The sequence below is a fragment of the Salvelinus namaycush genome, chromosome 18 (genome assembly GCF_016432855.1).
Source record: "Salvelinus namaycush isolate Seneca chromosome 18, SaNama_1.0, whole genome shotgun sequence".
Taxonomy (NCBI): Eukaryota; Metazoa; Chordata; class Actinopteri; order Salmoniformes; family Salmonidae; genus Salvelinus; species Salvelinus namaycush.
In genome coordinates, this window is record NC_052324.1 from 17,245,763 (window position 1) to 17,269,687 (window position 23,925).

Sequence of the window (23,925 nt, forward strand, 5' to 3'; positions counted from 1 at the left end):
ATATGAACAAATGAAATGAAATATTACAATACAATTGTTAGATTAAAAGAGACAGCTGCACACGCCCCCCCCCCCCCCCCTCCCTCATCCCACCAAGTACCCCACAAAATAGAAACTACTGCGCAATGCGCATTATACTGGAAAACGATTCTACAAACCTCTGAAGAGTTTGTTTAGGTGAGAAAGACTCACGAGCTTTTGATTTTATCATCTGCTTGTTCAGAAACATTTATTGTCATAGGAGACTGAAATGACACATTTACTGCCATAGCCATCAGTCACACTCTTTAAATACGTCCATATGAAACTCTTGAAAATGAGGCAGTATATGCTGTTGTCCTTTTCTGGTCACAAGGGACTTCATCTACTTTCTGTTTCTAGGAGCTTTGCCAGGACATTTAGTTCAACACCGAGTTTGACTGGCTGCAGACTGCCCCCAACAACTGGCATTAACAGATACAATAAGATTGTCCTGCATGCCTAATTGAGCCTTGTCTTCTCTGACATCAGGGACATAGTACATGAGTGTGTCCTCACCCACCTTGTCTTGAGTACTTGGTCAGTGCATAAACCTGTCACCAAAACCAATTAGAATAATTTTAACTGTCAGATATGCTCAAAGCCAGCAGCAGCACTTGTGTGAGGTGAGAGATGAGTGTGAGAGCGCACATACAATCAAAGCAATATAAAAGGGAAGAACACATTGCACTAGTATAAATGTGCACACCAAATAGCTTAAAAAGGGAGACCAATAAAGATAAGTTAAACACATTAAACTATTTGATGAAAAAGCAGTCCTTACAGAATTATTTCTAAGCCTTCATTCTCAGGCTTCATTGATTTGTCATAATATAGGATATGGCCTCCACTAGGTGGGAGTCAAAGATGGCTGCTCAATAGCATGTTTCCTATCAAATCCAGTAATTGGATAAAACATTAATAAAATGTGCACTAATGAACACGACCAAGCCAATAGCACATTGAGACAGTTTACAACACGTCCAAAGTCACAGATGCATCGAACTGTTGCAGATGGAATTATGGTACTAGAATCTTGTCAATCTTCTATGGCTGAAATGCAAGAAGTGAAAAAGTATGTTATACATTTGTGCAATTCTATAGACTATGGATGGACAAACAAATATAATCATCCCATGGTATTTAACACATTGTATGCATTATTTAGACGAAGTTGACGTGGGCTATTCAAACATGCACCCATACAGATCTAGACTAGACACACAACCCACAAAGAAATGTGCATAGGCGCACTACAACTTCCGCAAGAAGGCAAACAGAAACAGCATTGGATTGTGGGTAGTATCGTGTCATTTCCTGAATTAGTTTAGAAGTACAATTGTATGTCAAGTCGCATGAGTCCGCAGCTCGTGTATTTTTAGTCGACTCTTCCACTTGGAAGAACTACAGGTTGACTGCTTGAAAAGTTATTACCAGTAGCCAGCAATGAGTTTGAACGAGCATTCTTTGCAAGCTCTGTCTTGGAGAAAACTTTACTTGAGTCGAGCAAAGCTGAAGGCTACGAGCAGAACTTCAGCTCTCCTGTCGGGTTTCGCAATGGTGAGTACCAGGACCCAGTCATATGGGTTGGAGCGGATGACAACTTTGACAAAATGTAGTTATGACGCACTATTTCTTAAAACTACACCTACCGGTAGACTATCCTACCAGCCCGGTCTCATAGACGACGTAACATAGTAAACGTAAATTCTAGAAACTGAAATTAGTATGATTTGCAGCCTGGTCTGCCCAGCCTGCCCAGGCCCCGTGTGGCTCGGTTGGTAGAGCATGGCGCTTGCAACGCCAGGGTTGTGGGTTCGATTCCCACGGGGGACCAGTACAAAAAAAGTATGAATGTATGTACTTGTAAGTCGCTCTGGATAAGAGCGTCTGCTAAATGACTTAAATGTAAATGTAAATGGTCTCAGATTAGATGTAATATAGTCAAATAAATCAGAGACATTCAAAATAGTATGATATGTTACATTTGGTATAGTTCTAAGACAGCTGGTTACCTAAGGCAAAAATGAAAGTAGGGTTGTTGGATGGGTGGGTGTATAACGCAAGTTTAAATCTTATTACGGACAACTTTAGCATTTTAGTCAATTAGGAACTTTTGAACTACTTACTACTTTGCAACTACTTAGCATGTTAACTTCTCTGGGATATGTGGGACGCTAACGTCCCACTTGGCCAAAAGCCAGTAAAAATGCAGAGCGCCAAATTCAAATAAACTACTATAAAAATCAAACCTTCATGAAATCACACATGAAAGACACCAAATTAAAGCTACACTGGTTGTGAATCCAGCCAACATGTCAGAATTCAAATAGGCTTTTCGGCGAAAGCAAACGATGTTATTATCTGAGGATAGCAACCCTGCACAAAACGCTAAAAAGCTACACTTGTTGTGGATCCAGCCAACATGTCTGATTTCAAAAAGGATTTACGGCGAAAGCACACCAAACGATTATGTTAGGTCAGTACATAGCCACAGAAAAACACAGCCATTTTTCCAGCCAAAGAGAGGAGTAACAAAAAGCAGAAATAGAGATACAATTCATCACTAACCTTTGATGATCTTCATCAGATGACACTCATAGGACTTCATGTTACACAATACATGTATGTTTTGTTCGGTAAAGTTCATATTTATATCCAGAAATGCGAGTTTAGGCGGGACGCTACTGTCTCACTTGGCCAAAAGCCAGAGAAAATGCAGAGCGCCATATTCAAATAAATTACTATAAAAATCAAACTTTCATTAAATCACACATGAAAGATACCAAATTAAAGCTACACTGGTTGTGAATCCAGCCAACATGTCAGAATTCAAATAGGCTTTTCGGCGAAAGCAAACGATGCTATTATCTGAGGATAGCAACCCTGCACAAAACGCAGAAATAAAAATATAATTCATGCTTTACCTTTGACGAGCTTCTGTTGTTGGCACTCCAATATGTCCCATAAACATCACAAATGGTCCTTTTGTTCGATTAATTCCGTCGATATATATCCAAAATGTCCATTTATTTGTCGCGTTTGATCCAGAAAAACACCGGTTCCAACTTGTGAAACTTGACTACAAAATATCTCAAAAGTTACCTGTAAACTTTGCCAAAACATTTCAAACTACTTTTGTAATACAACTTTAGGTATTTTTTAACGTAAATAATCGATAAAATTGAAGACGGGATGATCTGTGTTCATTACAGGATTAAAACAAACTGTAGCTAGCCTTCTGGTCATGCGCCTCTAACAAACAGGACACAACAAGTGACCCTGATTCAAAATGGCTGTACTTCTTCATTACACAAAGGAAAAACCCTCAACCAATTTCTAAAGACTGTTGACATCCAGTGGAAGCGTTAGGAACTGCAAGAAGGTCAATTAGAAATATGTATTCCCAATGAAAATCCATTGAAAAGAGTGACCTCAAAAAAAAATAATCTGAATGGTTTGTCCTCGGGGTTTCGCCTGCTAAATAAGTTCTGTTATACTCACAGACATTATTCAAACAGTTTTAGAAACTTCAGAGTGTTTTCTATCCAAATATACTAACAATATGCATATCTTATCTTCTGGGGATGAGTAGCTGGCAGTTGAATTTGGGTATGCTTTTCATCCAAACGTGAAAATGCTGCCCCCTATCCTAGAGAAGTTAACTAACCCGTCCCCTAACCTTACCCTTTTAGCTAACCCTAACCCTTTAACCTAACGCCTAAACTTAACCCTAACCCCTAACTTAGCAAACATTAGCCACCTAACTAACATTAGCACCTATTCCAATTTGTTGTGGCTAACGTTAGGCAGGTGGCTAACGTTAGCATAACAAATTTGAATTCTTAACATATCATAAGTTTGCAATTTGTAATTTGTATCATATCGTATGATGGACAGCCACAAATGAATACATACCATACGAATTGGAGCGTCATCGATTTACGTTTACTATGTTATGTCTACCCCTGAGTCCAGGTTGCAGCATCCTACCAGTATTTGACTACAATGCTGGATAAACCAAGACTGTTTTGATTGAAAATAACCGGCAAACATATTTAACGATATGCATTAGGCCTACAATTAAATGTATTTCTGTATGAAACTGGTTACATTGCAATTTTGATGCATAGATTTGCATATGCATAGTTGAGTGCATTTAAATGTCTCTGCAAGTTAAACCACTATGCAAGGCCAGATGCAAATTAAGGATGGCATTAGTGAGTCATATCTAAAACTTAACCTACCACAAATAAACTGCAGCAAATCTGACAGTCACTCACCCACCAGAAAGTTGGACCCAGTACAGTTGTCAGCTGGTCACAAACGCTAGGCTACATCTTCCTGTACAGTCCTGCACCCAATAGAGGGTTGCTAGGTGATGTACGACGCCTCCTGGCGGCCATGTTTGGAAGACCACCGCATCAGTTCTTCTGACAATAACAGCTGAGTGGCTACCCCAAGCTGCATGATAACAGTGCCTAAAACTACTTCATTCATCACCATGGTACATTTTTGTGCAGTATTTGGCTGCTCTAACAAGGCCGGAAAGACGAAGTGAAAAAATATTTTTACAGATCATGAAACACCAAGGAGATAAGACTCAAGAACTGTCAAAAAGCAAAGACCCCTTTTTCCCGTCAAGACCTGAACTCAGACAGCTGTTAGTACAGGAGCTGCTCTGATCATTTCATCATTGGAAGAAGCTAATCTCTGCTTCAGTTCCACAATGCCAAGGGGCCTTTGTAAATGCCCATAAGGCTAATGTCATCATACTGATGGTCCAGTGGTTCCCAACTCCAGTCCTCAAGTAACCCCAAAAGTACACCTTTTTATTTGATGTCCTGAACAAGCACACCGGATTCAACTTGTCAACTAATCGTCAGGCCCTCAATGAGTTGAATCAAGTATGTTTGTCCGAATCAGGTATGTGTGCTGTTGGGTTGCACTCGAGGACTGGAGTTGGGGAACACTGCTGTAGGCCTATGGCTGCAATGACATAGCCATTATCATCAGCTGCAAAATGGGTTCACATGGCAGTCACTCTCTCTGGATATCAATCAAATAAAACTATTTGGGGCACTTACAACTGATCAAAAAGGTCATGTTCATTTGAGAATACAACACAGCAACAGACAAATCAGAGACAGATTCCCTTCCCCTCTTTATTGCAGGATTGTGATCTGTGATTAATCAACACTGACACTAGTTCATCTTGTATAATAGTTTTAAGTTAAATTTAAACACTTCACTTCGAAGAATCAATACTTTGACTATATGAAATAAAAAGTGTACAGGTAAGCTAACTCGTATGTAAAGGTTTAGACATTTTAGTAACAAGTACCTAGGCTATTATTATGAAAGCATAATTTCATCTTTACAAAAAAGTCAATACCAGAGGTAGCCAACCTCACACTACTGATCCCCAATCTACTTGGTGAGCAGACTTCTATTCCAGCCCAGCAATAGCGCACTTGTTTATCAACTAATTTGTTTTGAGAAGTTGAATCAGGTGTATTAGTGCTGGGCTGGAATAGAAGGGTTGGCTGCTCCAATTGTAATAGGTTTATTCGTGTTTGACTTTTTTGAAACTATTTTTATTTACAACATTTACACACAACACATGGTAATACAAGGATCTTATTCTCTTGGGACATTCATTGGGACCTCTTCATCTGCATACAGGGTTTCGCAGCTTGCTTTATCTGACGACAGAAAACATCACAAAGAAACAGGCTTAATCATACTCAAATAAGACGGTACTGAATATTATGTTTCTATATCTCTCTTTCCTCATAGTTTCTCTCGCTAGGGACTGGAGCTGGAGAATCTTTTCATAATGTCCTCCTACAACAGTACATACCCTATCCAGAGTAGCCTATTCTATCCCTTTGACAACTGGTGCTGTTAATCCTTTCATCCTCTTCCATGCCATGGCTGTTAGCTAGCTAGCTACAAATGGCTTTCGAGTTTGTTTTTAATTTACGACGATGATGATGATGATGATGATAAATACAGTGTGTTCGGAAAGTATTCAGACCCCTTGACTTTTTCCACATTTTATTACGATACATCCTTATTCTAAAATGGATTCAATTGTTTTTTCCCCCCTCAACAATCTACACACAATACCCCATAATGACAAAGCAAAAACTGTTTTTTAGAAATTTTTGCAAATTTATGAAAATAAAAATAACGGAAATCTAATTTACATAAGTATTCAGACCCTTTAGTCCAGGGGTGGGCAACGTCAGTTCTCGAGGGCCTGATTGGTGTCACACTTTTTCTCCATCTCTAGCAAACGCAGCTGATTAATCAAATTGTATTCTAAAGTGAAGAGCATGATTAGGTGATTATTTGAGTCAGGTGTGTTAGCTGGGGCTGGAGCAAAACTGTGACACCAATCAGGCCCCCCGAGGACTGGAATTGCCCACCCCTTTTTTAGTCAGTGTTTTGTTGAAGCACCTTTGGAAGCGATTACAGCCTCAGGTCTTCGTGGGTATGACACTACAAGCTTGGCACACCTGTATTTGGGGAGTTTCTCCCATTCTTCTCTGCAGATCCCCTCAAGCTCCCTCATGTTGGATGGGGAGCATCGCTGCACATCTATTTTCAGGTCTCTCCAGAGCTGTTTGATCATGTTCAAGTCCGGGCTCTGGCTGGGCCACTGAAGGACATTCAGAGACTTGTCCCGAAGCCACTTCTGCGTTGTCTTGGCTGTGTGCTTAGGGTCGCTGTTCTTTTGGAAGGTGAACCTTCACCCCAGTCTGAAGTCCTGAGCGTTCTGGAGCAGGTTTTCATCAAGAATTTCTCTGTACTTTGGTCCGTTCATCTTTCCCTCAATTCTGACTAATCTCCCAGTCCCTGCCTCTGAAAATCATCCCCACAGCATGATGCTGCCACCACCATGCTTCACCGTAGGGATGGTGCCAGGTGTCCTCCAGACGTGATGGTTGGCATCCAGGCCAAAGAGTTCAATCTTGGTTTCATCAGACCAGAGAATCTTGTTTCTCATGGTCTGAGAGTCTTTTTAGGTGCTTTTTGGCAAACTCCAAGTGGTCTGTAATGTGCCTTTTACTGAGGAGTGGCTTCTGTCTAGCCACTACCATAAAGGTCTGATTGGTGGAGTGCTGCAGAGATGGTTGTCCTTCTGGAAGATTCTACCATCTCCACAGAGGAACTCTGGAGCTCTGTCAGCGACCATCGGGTTCTTGGTCACCTCCCTGACCAAGGCCCTTCTCCCCCGATTGCTCGGTCTGGCCAGGCGGCCAGCTCTAGTAAGAGTCTTGGTGGTTCCAAACTTCTTCCATTTAAGAATGGAGGCCACTGTGTCCTTGGGGACCTTCAATGCTGCAGAAATGTTTTGGTACCTTTCCCCAGATCTGTACCTCAACACAATCCTGTCTCGGAGCTCTACGGACAATTCCTTCGACCTCATGGCTTGGTTTTTGCTCTGACATGCACTGTCAACTGTGGGACCTTGTATAGACAGGGCAAACTACCTGCCCTGTATGACACCTACTGCACCCGATGTCACAGGAAGGTCAAAAACGACATCAACAACCTGAGCCACGGCCTGTTTACACCGCTATCTTCCAGAAGGCAAGGTCAGTACAGGTGCATCAAACCCGGGACTGAGAGACATAAGCTTTTTTTTCTAATCTCAAGGTGACTGTTAAATGGCCATCACTAGCCGGCTACCACCCGGTTACGCAACCCTGGACCTTAGAGGCTGCTGCCCTATATACATAGACTTGGAATCACTGCTACTTTAATAATGGAACACTAGTCACTTTAATAATGTTTACATACTGCTTTACACATCTCACAACTATATACTGTATTCTACTGTATTTTAGTCAATGCCACTCCCAACATTGCTCAATCTAATATTTATATATTTCTTAATTCCATTATTTTACTTTCAGATTTATGTGTATTGTTGTGAATTGTTAGATAATACTGCACTGTTGGAGCTAGGAACACAAGTATTTTGTTACACCCGCAATAACATCTGCTAAATTTGTGCATGTGACAAATAAAATGTGCTTTTATTTAATTTTGTGTTCCTTTCCAAATCATGGCCAATCAATTGACTTTACCGCAGGTGGACTCCAGTCAAGTTGTAGAAACATCTCAAGGATGATCAATTGAAACAGGATGCACCGGAGCTCAATTTCAAGTCTCATAAGCAAAGGGTCTGAATACTTACAGTACCAGTCAAAAGTTTGGACACACCTACTCATTCCAGGGTTTCTTTATTTTTCCTATTTTCTACATTGGAGAATAATAGTGAAGACATAACTATGAATTAACACATGGAATCATGTAGTAACCAAAAAAGTGTTAAACAAATCAAAATATATCAGTGATTCTTCAAAGTAGGCACACTTTGTCTTGATGACAGCTTTGCACACTCTTGGCATTCTGTCAACCAGCTTCATGAGGTAGTCACCCGGAATGCATTTCAATCAACAGGTGTGCCTTAAGTTAATTTGTGACCCGATTTCAGGAAACTAGGTGTATGTCGCAAGTCACGACTTCACAGGAGAGCTGTTTGAACGTAAAAAATATTTTCTTATCAAAATGTGTTTTTTGGCAGAAATGCCTTCTCGAACATGTGAACATTCAGGTGCCTTAACAATTTTTATGCCATCTGTAAATACAAATAAAGAAGTTAAATTACGATCCTAGTTGGTTTAGCCAAAGAAAAAGCCAGTAACCTTCTCGCTAGCCATGATTGGCTGAGATAATGAGTGGGCTGGACATGCCGAGAGAAGTTTCAGATTGTTCAGCGGTGTAGCATCTTGTGTCTATAAAATGAGCTGCTCGTTATGCGTAGATAATTCTTTCTACTGCAGTTTTTCATAAAGAGATAATGTTAGCAATGGAGAACTGCAAATATGTTGCTACTGCTCTCAATAACATTGCTGCCCGGAATTTATCAGGCGCTATCGACAAAGGTCAGTGGGAAAAAGTTGTGATGGACTACTTTCTGGAGGACGATTGTGCCATGCTGACTCTGAAAATGAATCAGACGACGAGGAAATCCCTGATTTTAGGTTAAAACATTTTCATTTGAAGAAGACATTGTAGAGTCTTCTGATGACGGTGATGGGGAAGAAACGGCGATCAACAGTGTTTTTGTCACGGAAGAAGTTGACCAAGTTTTGAAATCCGTGGAACACAACGGGCCAAACGAGCTGTGCAAACTAAACAGAAACGACACAGGATGTCTTATTTAATGAAAGGGGTTGCAGTCTGCCATGAAGCTTTCATCCATGTATATGGGTAAGAATCTAGCTACAGTTTCAGCTATTATACATTTCTAATTTTGTCAGAAAGTTGTTTTTATTGCAAGTTAAGGCTTGCTGTTAGCTAGCCAGCTGGCTTTGATGGCTGATGTTAACGTTGAACCTAGTTTATTCGGGTAACTTTAGCTATGACAATCGGTTTGTATTGCTAGTAATGTTACTCTATGGATTGGGATTATAGTTACATTTTTAGCTAGCTAACATTAGCTGGCTGGCTTGCTAGCTAATATTAATTTATGTGTATGAATTGTGTGTGTTTTCTCAGAATGCCATTTCGCATTGCTAGTTATAGCCTAATGTTAGCTAGCTAACATTGAACCTATTTGGTTAACATTAGGTAGCTATGACAATCTGTTTGTATTGCTAGTTAAAGCTTGCTGTTAGCTAGCTAGCTAATGTTAGATGGCTGGCTATCTAGCTAACATTACGTGTATGAACTGTGTGTAGTGATATCTCAGAATGCCATTTCGCATCTATTGTATAATAATGCTAAAATATTTTTTCTGGAATTTGTCTTTCAGCATAAGTAGAACACGACTGCCTCTCCTCCACCAGTCATACAAGGAGAATGGTCTAATGCCTCCCATCAAAAAGAGAGCTGGCCCAAGCAAGCAAAGGCAGCAGCGCAGTCATCAACTACATGCACCATTTCTTCACCAACTACAGAGTTGGGGAAACACGGGTGGACATGAATTGTGATAACTGCAGTGGCCAAAACATGAACACATTTGTGCTCTGGTATTGTGCCTGGCAGACCATGCACGAACTCCATCACAGTCTGGACCTTCACTTCCTGATCACGGGCCACACCTAGTTTGCCCCCGACTGGTGCTTCGGCCTCATCAAGCAGGGCTTCAGAAAGACTAGAGTGAACACTTTGTCTGAGATTGCTGGTGTTATGAAGGACAGCACTGTGACAGGGGTCAACATCCAACAGCTGGTTGGACTGGAGGACAGTACGGTGTTTGTGGAAAGCTATGTCTGGCAACAACACCTGACTCCGTACTTCAGGCCGCTGCCACAGATCAAGCAGTACCAGCACTTCAGGTGAATGTCATTTTCATTGTATTGCATGAGGTTGTTCTTCTTGGGAGGTGAATTGATGTTGTAAAGGGTTGTAATGTCTTCTGTTTTTTTTTTTTTTAGTATTCCCCGTTTTACAGCTTCGATGCTCTGGAGCCTGGTGTTGTCGCCAAGGAGCATTCAGACTGTCACGACCACGTTTCAACTGCTGCGCAACGCTGACATCCTTCCTCCCATAGGTCTGCCTGTACAAGCACCACCTGGACTGGACACAGCTAGACAAACTTATCTTTTTGAGAAGATCAGGGAGTTTTGTGACGAAGAGGCTATGGACATCACATGACCTTCACCAAAGTCAAGGGCAGAACAGAAACAGCCTCTCCGACTATAGATTCCCTTGTTCATGGCGTGGTTCGGGCGGACCAGTCATCAGCACTTTCTGCAGTGCCTCTATTCACATGACACTCTCCTAACACACACGCATACGTTGCTGCTATTTTTTTTTATCCTGCTGCTCCACCACTTTACCCCTGATTGTATGCGTGTAACTACCTCGTCTATCACTGATATCGTTATTGATATTGTTCTTGTACATACTGTATATTTTATTTTGACTATCTATTTCTGATATTGCTACAATGCAAGTAACCATTTGGCTGTACCGTTTACACCTTCTGTTGAGACCCATCCACTTAGCAAGACTTTGATATTGATATACAGTTGAAGTCGGAAGTTTACATACACCTCAGCCAAATACGTTTAAACTCAGTTTTTCACAATTCCTGACATTTAATGCTAGTAAAAATTCCCTGTCTTAGGATCACCACTTTATTTTAAGAATGTGAAATTTCAGAATAATAGGAGAGAATGCTTTATTTCAGCTTTTATTTATTTCATCACATTCCCAGTGGGTCAGAAGTTTACATACACTCACTTAGTATTTGGTAGCATTGCCTTTAAATTATTTAACTTGGGTCAAACGTTTCGAGTAGCCTTCCACAAGCTTTCCACAATAAGTTGGGTGAATTTTGGCCCATTCCTCCTGACAGAGGTGGTGTAACTGAGTCAGCTTTGTAGGCCTCCTTGCTCGCACACACTTTCAGTTCTGCCCACAATTTTTCCATAGGATTGAGGTAAGAGCTTTGTGATGGCCACTCAATACCTTGACTTTGTTGTCCTTAAGCCATTTTGCAAAAACTTTGGAAGTATGCTTGGGGTCATTGTCCATTTGGAAGACCCATTTGTGACCAAGCTTTAACTTCCTGACTGATGTCTTGAGATGTTGCTTCAATATATCCACATAATTTTCCTTTCCTCATGATGCCATCTATGTTGTGAAGCGTATCAGTCCCTCCTGCAGCAAAAGACCCCCACAACATGATTCTACCACCCCTGTCCTTCACGGTCGGGATGGTGTTCTTCAGCTTGCAAGCCTCCCCCTTTTTCCTCCAAACATATAATGATGGTCATTATGGGCAAACAGTTATTTTTTTGTTTCATCAGACCGGAGGACATTTCTCCAAAAAGTACGATGTTTGTCTCCATGTGCAGTTGCAAACCGTAGTCTGGCTTTTTTTATGGCGGTTTTGGAGCAGTGGCTTCTTCCTTGCTGAGCGGCCTTTCAGGTTATGTTGATATAGGACTCGTTTTACTGTGGATATAGATACTTTTGTACCTGTTTCCTCCAGCATTTTCACAGGGTCCTTTGCTGTTGTTCTGGGATTGATTTTCACTTTTCGCACAAAAGTACATTCATCTCTGAGACAGAACGCATCTCCTTCCTGAGCGGTATGGCGGCTGCGTGGTCCCATGGTGTTTATACTTGCGTACTATTGTTTGTACAGATGAACGTGGTACCTTCAGGAGTTTGGAAATTTCTCCCAAGGATGAAGCAGACTTGTGGAGGTCTACATAAAAAAAATTCTGAGGTCTTGGCTGATTTTCTTTTGATTTTCCCATGATGTCAAGCAAAGAGGCACTTGGTTTGAAGGTAGGCCTTGAAATACATCCACAGGTACACCGCCAATCGACTCAAATTATGTCAATTAGCCTAATAGAATCTCCTAAAGCCATGACATAATTTTCTGAAATTTTCCAAGCAGGTTTAAAGGCACAGTCAACTTAGTATATGTAAACTTCTGACTCACTGGAATTGTGATACAGTGAATTATACGTGACATAATCTGTCTGTAAACAATTGTTGGAAAAATGTCTTGTCATGCACAAAGTAGATGTCTTAACCGACTTGCCAAAACTATAGTTTGTTAACAAGAAATTGGTGGTGTGGTTGAAACACTTAAACTAGTTTTAATGACTCTAACTTATGTAAACTTCCGACTTCAACTGTATATATAAAAATGAATCTTGATATGTGGTCGTAACATTTTGTGACATACGGTCACATGATATCGTTGCGGTATCAAGTGTCCACCACACAAACATATGGCGCATCCACATAAATATATGGCGCATGCATCTGTTTATGTACTGTACATGTGCACCTCACTCTGGTTTCAACTCAGTTTGCATGGCCTTAACTTATGTATGGAATACTATGTGATATGTGCAACAGTATAAAGTATGCTAATGTACTGGTGTGAAGGCATTTGGGCATACTTTTTAAAGTATTTTTTGAGGTTATCTGTACATTATTAATATTTTTGGAAAATTTTACTTCACTACATTCAGAAAGAAAATGTACTTTTTACTCCATACATTTTCTCTGACACCCAAAAGTACTTGTTACATTTTGACAGGAAAATCGTTCAATTCTCACACACTTAGAGAACATCCCTACTGCATCTGATCTGGCAGACTCACTAAACACATGCTTTGTTTGTAAATTTTGGAGTGTGCCCCTGGCTATCCTTCAATAAAAAAAACTAAATAAATTGTGCCGTCTTGTTTAAGATAAGGAATTTGAAATGATTTATACTTTTACTCAAGTATGACAATTTTGTACTTTTCCACAACAAGATGTGGCTGGGGGGTTATAGCATTTATTTCACATGACCCATCAATTCAGACAAGTGTTTCTGGGTAAGCGTCATCTAATATTTATAAACTATTTTTATCTGGACACTTTCTGTTTACCTGGAATTTTTTCTTGTAGGCTACCACCATTTTTAGTCTTAATCTTTACTACACTACTCACTGTTTAGCGCATGACCTCATGTGAATCCTTAAAGAGATGGGTGGGGCTTGCTTAAGAGGGTGTGAACCATGCTGAATGGGCGTAGACAGAGGAGAGCTCTCCAGTAGGTACCAAAACATTCAAGGGCCCTTTTCTCAAAAGTGAGTTTACAAATGTATCAACTTTAAAAGCAAATTACTTTCCCATTGTTCCAAAATGCATGCTGTGTATAATATACCATTTTGTAGCTCTGAGTCTACTTTTATCCAATGTAAAAAAACAACAAAAAAATATCACATTTTGCTACGTAAGACCGAAACCAGGTGGTGAGTCACATTTGTGGAATTTCTTTCCTTAATGCATTTGTCAATCGGTTGTGTAGGGGAGGTATACAGAAGATAGCCCTATTTGGTAAAAGACCAAGTCCATATTATGGCAAGAACAGCTCAAATAAGCAAAGAGACGACAGTCCATTACTTTAAGACATGAAGGTCAGTCAATCTGGAAAATTTCAAAAATGTTGAAAGTTTCTTCAAGTGCAGTCGCAAAACCAGTCAAGCGCTATGATGAAACTGGCTCTCATGAGGACCTCGACAGGAAAGGAAGACCCAGTTACCTCTGCTGCAGTCCAAATAAATGCTTCAGAGTTAAATAACAGACACATCTCAACATCAACTGTTCAGAGGAGACTGCGTGAAGCAGGCCTTAATGGTCGAATTGCTGCAAAGAAACCACTACTAAAGGACATCAATAATAAGAAGAGACTTGCTTGGGCCAAGAACACAAGCAATGGACATTTAGAATGGTGAAAATCTGTCCTTTGGTCTGATGAGTCCAAATTTGAGATTTTTGACTCCAACCGCCGTGTCTTTGTGAGACGCAGAGTAGGTGAGTTGATGATCTCCACATGTGTGGTTCCCACTTGAAGCTTTGCTGGTGACACTGCCTGTGATTTATTTAGAATTCAAGGCACACTTAACCAGCATGGCTACCACAACATTCTGCAGCGATATGCCATCCCATCTGGTTTGCGTTTAGTGGGACAATAATTTGTTTTTCAACAAGACAATGACCCAAAACACACCACCAGGCTGTGTAAGGGCTATTTGACCTAGAAGGAGAGTGATTGAGTGCTGCATCAGATGACCTGGCCTCCACAATCACCCGACCTCAACCCAATTGAGTGGGTTTGGGATGAGTTGGACCGCGGAGTGAAGGAAAAGCAGCCAACAAGTCCTCAGCATATGTGGGAACTCCTTCAAGACTGTTGAAAAAGCATTGGTTGAGCTGGTTGAGAGAATGCCAAGAGTGTGCAAAGCTGTCATCAAGGCAAAGGTTGGCTACAAGACAGCTAGCTAGCTAATACAAATTTAGCTAACTGAGTGGTGATATTTAATTCACTTAACTAGCTAGCTATTCAGTATGATAAGTTAACTAGCTAATAATACAGTACATCATTTTTTATAATTTTCGAAATATATTTACTAACTTGAATAGGTTCTTCCACTGCCTCTGTATTCTGGGTGCTTAGGAAAAAAACTAAATAATGGGAAATCTTCCTGAGTTGTTTTTCAGTGGTAGCAAAACACAGCCAGCCATGTGGACAATTGGGGGACACAGGGCAAAAGTTCCACCAGACTGACTGGTCTTCCAACATGGCGCCCGGTGTGGTTGCTAGGTGATTTGTAACACAACTGCAACCCCTCATATAGAGAAAAACATGGAATTGTCACATGCAGTTGTTGAGCTTTAAATTACATCATTGTCTTTGTTCAGATTGTTCTGATTCCTCATCCTGTTTGCACGTTGCTCTTTCAGTCAATGTTGTAACTGTGTGAAATCGTGTCTCTTTCAGGTGGCTATGGTGGAGGTGCAGCTGGAAGAAGATCATGTGTATCCCAAAGGGCTGCTGATAGCCTTCAGCGCCTGCACCACTGTCCTTGTGGCAGTGCACCTTTTCGCCCTGATGATCAGCACCTGCATCCTGCCAAACCTGGAGGCCGTCAGCAACGTTCACAACTTGAACTCAATCAACGAGTCGCCCCATGAGCGCATGCACTGCTACATTGAGCTGGCCTGGGCCTTCTCCACTGTCATCGGCACCCTTCTCTTCCTGGCTGAGGTGGTTCTGCTGTGCTGGGTCAAGTTCCTGCCCCTCAGTCCCTCAACTGTTAAAAATAGCACCGACAATTATGGAAGGGAGGCAGCCATTGTCTCCACCTCCATTATGGTGCCGTTTGGACTGGTTTTTATTGTGTTCGCTGTGCACTTCTACCGCTCTCTGGTCAGTCACAAAACTGACCGTCAGTTTCAGGAGCTGGAGGAGCTGTCCAATATCACCCGGCTGCAGAACCAGCTGGACTACAGGGCAGAGACAACCAGTCTGCAGCCCTCCGCCGACTTCCCCTAACGGGAGCACACACAAGTAGGGAGTTGGAGCAGTACACAGCTGTAGGAAATGTATTATTGACTCGTTTTTTTTGTATCTATTTGCATGAGCACCATGAAAGGATACTTTATATAGTAATATCATATTTCTTCAGATGTTTTGTATTGGGATTTGGACTCTGCTCTAGGCTTTTTTCTACTTGTGTAAATAGTTGGGGAGAGGTCAGAAGAATTTGCTTTGTATTGTTCACTAGTTTGGACTCAAGCCACTTTTTTAAAAACTTTGCTGCATGTCTATTGTCTTCCTTATGGCTTCAGAAACAGATCTGAATAGCTGAATGTGAGTGAGCATCTGTGTGAAATTGGTTTTTAAATGTTTTGTACATCTTCATTACATAGATGATATTTGTAGTTATGTCACATACACAACTACACTAAGTTCTGTCTATGGTGGCTGGGGAACACAAAGTGTGGGATGAACATACTGCAAGATAACATTTTGTGAAGTAGTTGGATTTTAATTTAACAAAATGATAACCGGCCAATTTCCATGAATGGAAAACTGGTCAGGAGAGCATAATATGTAATAACTGCTGTAATAGTGCTGGTGCAAGGGAAGAGCAGAATTTAGATTTTTAGTCAGTCTGGAATATATACCTTATATATTTTAAAGTCAGTACAATTGATCAGATTTGCTCTGATGGTCATTTGATGAGTTAATGTATTTTAAGCACGCTACTGTTACATGATAGACAAATACAAGTGTGGAATTTGAAATGTACACTACCGTTCAAAAGTTTGGGGTCATTTAGAAATGTCCTTATTTTTGAAAGAAAAGCAAATTTTTTGTCCATTTAAAATAACATCAAATTGATCAGAAATGACTTGGAAACGTCAGATTTTTTATGGAATATCTGCCCATTATCAGCAACCATCACTCCTGTGCTCCAATGGCACGTTGTGTTAGCTAATCCAAGTTTATCATTTTAAAAGGCTAATTGATCATTAGAAAACCCTTTTGCAATTATGTTAGCACAGCTGAAAACTGTTGTGCTAATTAAAGAAGCAATAAAACTGCCCTTTAGACTAGTTGAGTATCTGGAGCATCAGCATTTGTGGGTTCGATTACAGGCTCAAAATGGCTAGAAACAAAGAACTTTCTTCTGAAACTCGTAAGGCTATTCCATGTGAGAAATTGCCAAGGAACTGAAGATCTTGTACAATGCTGTGTACTACTCCCTTCACAGAACAGCGCAAACTGTCTCTAACCAGAATAGAAAGAAGAGTAGGAGGCCCCGGTGCACAACTGAGCAAGAGGACAAGTACATTAGAGTGTCTAGTTTGAGAAACAGATGCCTCACAAGTCCTCAACTGGCAGCTTCATTAAATAGTACCCGCAAAACACCAGTCTCAGCGTCAACTGTGAAGAGGCGACTCCGGGATGCTGGCCTACACTACACTGTATTTCTGATCTTTTTAATGTTATTTTAACAGACCAAAATGTGCTTTTCTTTCAAAAACAAGGACATTTCTAAGTAACCTTAAACTTTTGAACGGTAGTGTATTTGTTTATCCTTTTCCTCGACATTATGTAATTATTAGACTGGTTGGGATATGTTTCCCAGTTCCTCATGTCAGGTTGAAATACCATCTTCAATGTGAAGTACTTTTCTTAAAGATATTGTTAAGCTCTGTTTGTTTTGCATTTATGACAAATCACAAGTAGCTTCTAGAGAAAATACTTCAAACTAGAGGTCAAATTAATAAATGCATTTTTATGGAGGCAAAATATTCAGATCTTTGTCTTCGACCTTTTAATGTGATCCAAGTGCACATATTTACTTTCATCAAATAACAGCACATGATCTTCTGTTTTTATTATTGAGTCAATTGTGAATAAGTGTTCTCTATTTCATATGGTCCACCAACCAAAGGACATCCAGCCAACTTGACACAACTGTGGGAAATATTGGAGTCAACCCGGAACGCTTTCAACACCTTGTAGAGTCCATGCCCCGACAAATTGAGGCTGTTCTGAGGGCAAAAGGGGGGGGTGCCAAATCATTGTCTTATACTGTAAATCTGTTACATTGTGGTGAGACTCCAAAGGGCAGAGGATTGGAATGACCTCTTTATTAGACAATCATTATACATTTTGTATATTTGATTACGTTATGCATAACAACCCTATGCCTACTGAAAATCCATCTTATGTTGCTTCATTTATTCATATTAAAGTTTTAAAAAATACTTATGAGATGTACTTTGAATTACTGTTTGAGTCAACCTTCTTTTGAATGAAAAATATTGGATGCATCAATATGGAAAACAATGGTACCTTCAATTATTTGCAATGTCCTGCTCATGTATGCTCAAATTGTTGAAGACCCAATTTCCTCATTTGTGGGTCTATAACTTGAGGGCATTGTCCGTTTCTTTTAAAGAAATACATTTTGAAGATATGTCAAGAAATAGCAGGAAGGAAAACCACACAAAGGAAGTGGGTTAGCAGAGGGGAAAATGCAGTGGACAGGCAGCATCAAAAGTGTAAGAGGACTTGTCGTAGGGAGGAGTCATCTGTGTTTTCCCTGAGAGTATAGGGCTAGAGCACTGTCTATCAGGAGCTCACGGTGGTGGATAGCATTATCTCTTGGGTCACAGAAAGGCACAGAATCTTTTCCATTTTGTCTTCCTTGTTACTGCAATGGCTCGTTTGATAGCCTCTCTGAATATGTCCTCCACATTCTCCTTGTATTTGGCTGAACACTCCAAGTAGAGGTCAGCGTTGATCTTCCTTTTGGTCTCTTCACCCTGCTCAGATGGAGGGAAGAAAAAAAATTGATATTTTTAATTGAGAGAGGCCAACAAAACATTACATGACTATTCTGAGCTAACTCTTCCTGTTGAGTTTTTCATGTGATTTCAAATGGAAAATATTGCATGACATAAAGGTCCCCTGCCTGACACGAACTAGCCAAAAATAAAATGTCAGAAATAAATTTAGTCCAGGAGAAAGGGTGATTCAGAATTTTGATTATCACTCACAGATTTGGGGTGAGTGGGGATTTGCATTGTCATTAACATCATCCCATTACTGCTATTGATCTTTTGAAGGTGTTTTTGATTCAACCCTTCTGCTCAAAGTCTACCTTTCCCAACAAACCACTTGTATTGCATTTTTCAATAAACCCAATACTAAGACATATGTAAATTGTACGGCAGATAGACATTGAATATACTGTATAAATTATACATAAGGCTATGTAGGAGATCTACCTGGATGTATGTGATGGGGTTCTCGCCTGAAGACCACAGTTTCTTTTCCAAGACCTTGTCTTTCCGCAGGTCTGTTTTGCATCCTACCAGGATAATGGGCACGCCACGGCAGAAGTGATGCACCTCGGGGAACCACTGAAAGATATGCTAAACAGAGTTAGATATTCGAAACATTCTATGTCATGCAGTGAAAATACATGTATAGTCAGTGGGATCTTTGTACAGTCCATAGAATAATCCCTGTGAGGGTGACTGCATCTACTTCAAATACATGTCTGATTGTCAGCTGACATTGTCACCTATCTTCAGGTACATTAATTATGTTGTAGATGTCATGAAATTTATGGCACTGTATGTTCATGTTTCTTCCTCCTGTGGACTGAAACAGACAGATGAGTAGTAAAGTATGAAGAGAAGTGAGTGCAGTACCTTGATTAGCAAATTGTCATAACTTGAGGGGCAAGTGACATCATAGCAGATCAATATCAGGTTGGCACTCTGATAGGACAGAGGGCGTAATCGGTCGTAGTCCTCTTGACCTGGAATACACAGAAATAGATGTATATTATTAATCTATCATGAAAATCGCATAGCAAAAAAAATTAAAACTCAAGACTAGTTGGCTACTTAAATCAATGCCAGCCTTATCTGTTATTCCTTTATCTTTATTTAAAATCTACTATGACTCAGTCACCCTCACTTAAAGTACATTATTATGATTCTTTAACAACCAGAGGGTGTCTGTTATTGCATTTCTAAGATACTGTAGATCTGACTACTTATGAGCACAACACGCCCACTAAAAACTCAGGATACCTGTTCAGCCAAGTGTTAGTGCACTGGTGCTCTCAAAAGCATGGATATGTAAGACCTAACCTGCAGTATCGTAGATGTTCAGACGAAACTCAGCGCCTCTGTACCTCACGTTGGCGACACATTTTTCGAACACAGATGGAACATATTTCTGAAAGATATAGACAAATTGAGTTAAGGCCAGTTATTTCAGAGATGGTAGCTAAAAAGGTTGAAGTTAACTTTGCTCTTTTTGTCATCTCATATATAAAATTGTGTTGTCACTTACATTCCTCACAGTAATTTGTCTACATGCAGAGTAATAATAGTACCTGAATAAATAATGTAAATAGATACCCTTTTCCCTGAAAAGTGTAATAAGAGAAGAGAAGCAGCCAGCTTTGTCAGTTGTCTTACCTCTGGAAAGTCTCCTTTAGTGCAAACCTGGAGTAGAGAGGTTTTCCCACATCCACCATCACCTACTATCACAACCTTAAATTCCTCTCGCGTCCTGGTATGCCCACTGCTCCCCCCTGACATCTTCTCTGAGAAGCTAGATGAAAAATGTGGCAAAAAAGCCTCCACTTGTTGAAGGAGATAATGGAGGCAGACACTTGAGAACAATAAATGGCAGAAAAACCTGAGTAAGAAAACTAGCTTAACCTAGTGAGTTAATAGCACTGGACTACCGGTCCATTGTCACCTTCTACCAGTGGTTTTAAGGAGGCTCCTCTTGATTGAGTACCTACCCCTCCTATGAAAGAAACCCCCCTTCTTTCCATTCCTGAATGGACATTACCAACGCCTCATCAAGGAACACAAAAGCCAGAAAAGATTTAATCAAAAGGAAGATTAACCTATCTACCTGACAATCTCTTGTTCATTAGCTGCAGAACTAAATCAACTGTTAGCAGGAGAGTGAACAAGTGGAAACACTTAATCTATGTCCTGGAAACCAGCCAAGTAGCATTATGGCTATATGGTAGAATTGGCACTGTTCCTCCCTTTCAAAACAGATTGAAATCATATGTCACCTACTGGATCAAATGTTAAGGGATGATGTACATTATTCAGATAGTAGATCCTTTATGTGCCAATGTCTAATGCATAGTGTACTTGTTTGTAGAATCCAATAATTTCTATCTTATATAAAATCAAATAAAAAACAGTGATCCCACCTCACTGTAAGATGTTTGTTTTCATTTTGCCACCTGATGAATGACTGTTTTCCTCCACTACCACACGGAGCGCCAATTCTAGGACCAAAAGGCTCCTTAACAGCTTCTACCCCCAAGCCTTAAGACTGCTGAACAATTAATCAAATTGACCCACCCCCCATTTGTTTTGTACACTGCTGCTACTCGCTGTTTATTATCTATGCATAGTTACTTCACCCCACCAACATGTACAAATTCCCTCGACTAACCTGTACACCCACACATTGACTTGGTCCAGGTACCCCCTGTATATAGCCTTGTTATTTTATGGTGTTACTTTAGTTTATTTGGTAAATATTTTCTTAACTCTTCTTGAACTGCACTGTTGGATAAGGGCTTGTAAGTAAGCATTTCACGGTAAAGTCTACACTTGTTCTATTCGGTGCATGTGACAAATAATTGTAAAAGTGATTTTGAATTGTGTTTGGTTGTCAACAATTTCCAGTTTGTCTACAAATGATCAACCTAGAATCAAAGAATAGGACCGGATCAAGTCAAACTTCATTTAGTCCTATTCTGTAGCCCTTTACACTCGTACCCATATATGGGTTGAAAATGGCAGACTTGGACACTAATACGCGCCTAAATTGGAGTGCAGTGGCTGCACAGTAACATGCTATATATAAACACCAGAGCTCAGGCTCTGCGCTTCACAGCTCTGTATGGGTTTTGACTGACAGCAGTTCTGAATTTGAGCACCGTTCATGACAAGAAGTTGCTACCATCCCTGCCGCTAATTGGTCAACTTTTGCAAAATGTTTGCTGTCTGAGTGAGGAAAATTTTTGTAAATTATGAGGAATCAATGTATTTTGAAAGATGAGACGTTGAGGATTACAATAAATAACACTTTGATGTCATACAAGCAAGCCAAACCCCTGTGAGTCCAAATGTGCACTTTACATTTCCATATCATAAAACTCATCTAGTATACAGTGTCAACATTTATGATCTCTATGTTTGATGTACAGTTACAAGATGACATGGGGTTATACACTGAGTTGTCCTGAACAGAATGATCCTGTGTTTGTAGTATGGTGAAGAAAATTTGATTTAGTCCTATTCTGTAGCCCTTTACACTCGTACCCATATGTGGATTGAAAATGTCAGACTTGGACACTGACACGTGCCTATGTCGCTCCCACGCATCTGAATTCTCTCTGCACCTAAATTATGAACTGCTTCTCTGAATTGCCTTGTGAAAGCCTAGCACTGTAAAATCATATTTTTATTTTATTTAGCTCGTCCTCCCTGCAAACAATAATGAATCATTAGGATGTCCCCGGGACGTCACTAAATGGTCACCTAAAGTCATCAGGATGTTGTGTCCCCTGGAGGTTTTGTCTAGTTCCCGGTTTGTCTTGGGGAGGTTTTTAGAACATTCTTGGGATGTTGTGTCATAACCCCCTGGAGGTTTTTGTCCTAGTTCCCGGTTTGTCCCAGGGACGTCCCCTGATGGTTGCAAAGAAACGTTCTCCCCCCACCAAAAAAAAAGTTTTACCCAGGGCACGCACATCCTAGTTTCATTAGACATCACCCCTCGTTACGGTCACCAAGTCTATCAAGGCCCTGATTGGTGAACCACTGATCCAGCTTTTAACATAGTGTTTTCAGCTTACATATTTGACACACATGATTACATTGTGTATGTTTACATGTCCTTGCCTGGGATTCAACCTCACAACCTCTTGGTTCACAGCATGTCAATCTTCCTGCTACACCACCATGTCTGTATCATTGACTGATTTCATCTGTAGGCATTTTCCTATACTTTGCACTTCAAAGTACATCTCAGCTCTTAAAATACACTGAATAAAAACGAATATATCTATCAGACATAGGGATTCAGGAGTAACATTAAAAGAGAATAATATGCCCCACCAACATTAAACTATGCTGAAAACTCTAACTGAAATGCAGTGGTGGAAAAAGTACCCAATTGTCATATTTGAGTAAAAGATACCTTAATAGAAAATGACTCAAGTAAAAGTGAAAGTCACCCAGTAATATACTACTTGAGTAAAAGTCTAAGTATTTGGTTTTAAATATACTTAAGTATCAAAAGTAAATGTAATAGCTAAAATATACTTAAGTATTTAAAGTAAAAGTATAAATAATTTAAAATTCTCTATATTAAGCAAACCAGATGGCACCATTTTCTATTTATGGATATCCAAGGGCACACTCCAACATCATTTACAAACAAAGCATTTGTGTTTAGTGAATCCACCAGATCAGAGGCAATAGGGATGACCAGGGATGTTCTCTTGATAAGTACATGAATTTGACCATTTTCCTGTCCTGCTAGCCATTCAAAATGTAACGAGTACTTTTGGGTGTCAGGGAAAATGTATGGAGTAAAAAGTACACTATTTTCTTTCAGAATGTAGTGAAGTAAAAGTTGTCAAAAATATAAAATAGTAAAGTACAGATAACCCCAAAAAACTGCATAAGTAGTACTTTAAAGTATTTGTCCTGAAGTACTTTACACCACTGCTGAAATAAGTAAATTAAATCAATGAGATAAGTGTCAGATTAACAGATAACTAAAATACACACGTATGTGGACACCCCTTATATTTGTGGATTTGGCTATTTCAGCAACATCGTTGCTTACAGGTGTATAAAATCGAGCACACCGCCATGAATCTCCATAGACAAACATTGGCGGTAGAATGGCCTTACTGAAGAGCTTAGTGACTTTCAACGTGGCACCGTCATAGGATGCCACCTTTCCAACAGTTCGTTAAATTTCTGCCCTGTGAA

At 40.1% G+C, this 23,925-nt stretch overlaps 2 protein-coding genes across 2 annotated transcripts; one reads left to right on the top strand and one right to left on the bottom strand.

Annotated features, from left to right (window-relative positions):
* Positions 1–1,336: 1,336 nt before the first annotated feature.
* LOC120063182 (calcium release-activated calcium channel protein 1-like) lies at positions 1,337–16,729 on the top strand. The gene is made up of 2 exons (XM_039013390.1): positions 1,337–1,578; positions 15,344–16,729. Exons 1-2 carry the CDS (start codon positions 1,465–1,467, stop codon positions 15,896–15,898), a joined length of 669 nt encoding a protein of 222 aa, XP_038869318.1. The 5' UTR covers positions 1,337–1,464; the 3' UTR covers positions 15,899–16,729.
* A 1,802-nt stretch (positions 16,730–18,531) lies between these two features.
* LOC120062843 (rho-related GTP-binding protein RhoF-like) lies at positions 18,532–20,484 on the bottom strand. The gene is made up of 5 exons (XM_039012914.1): positions 20,362–20,484; positions 20,029–20,116; positions 19,582–19,691; positions 19,153–19,287; positions 18,532–18,687 (listed from the first exon to the last, which is right to left on the bottom strand). Exons 1-5 carry the CDS (start codon positions 20,482–20,484, stop codon positions 18,532–18,534), a joined length of 612 nt encoding a protein of 203 aa, XP_038868842.1.
* Between the last annotated feature and the right edge of the window lie 3,441 nt (positions 20,485–23,925).

Coding starts and splice junctions, on each gene's coding strand:
- LOC120063182 (XM_039013390.1), top strand. CDS start 1,465: ATGAGTTTGAACGAGCATTCTTTGCAAGCTCTGTCTTGGAGAAAACTT. Junction 1,579..15,343: donor TCCTGTCGGGTTTCGCAATG/GTGAGTACCAGG, acceptor TGTCTCTTTCAG/GTGGCTATGGTGGAGGTGCA.
- LOC120062843 (XM_039012914.1), bottom strand. CDS start 20,484: ATGTCAGGGGGGAGCAGTGGGCATACCAGGACGCGAGAGGAATTTAAG. Junction 19,692..20,028: donor GAACATCTACGATACTGCAG/GTTAGGTCTTAC, acceptor TGTGTATTCCAG/GTCAAGAGGACTACGACCGA. Junction 18,688..19,152: donor ACCCCATCACATACATCCAG/GTAGATCTCCTA, acceptor CCATCTGAGCAG/GGTGAAGAGACCAAAAGGAA.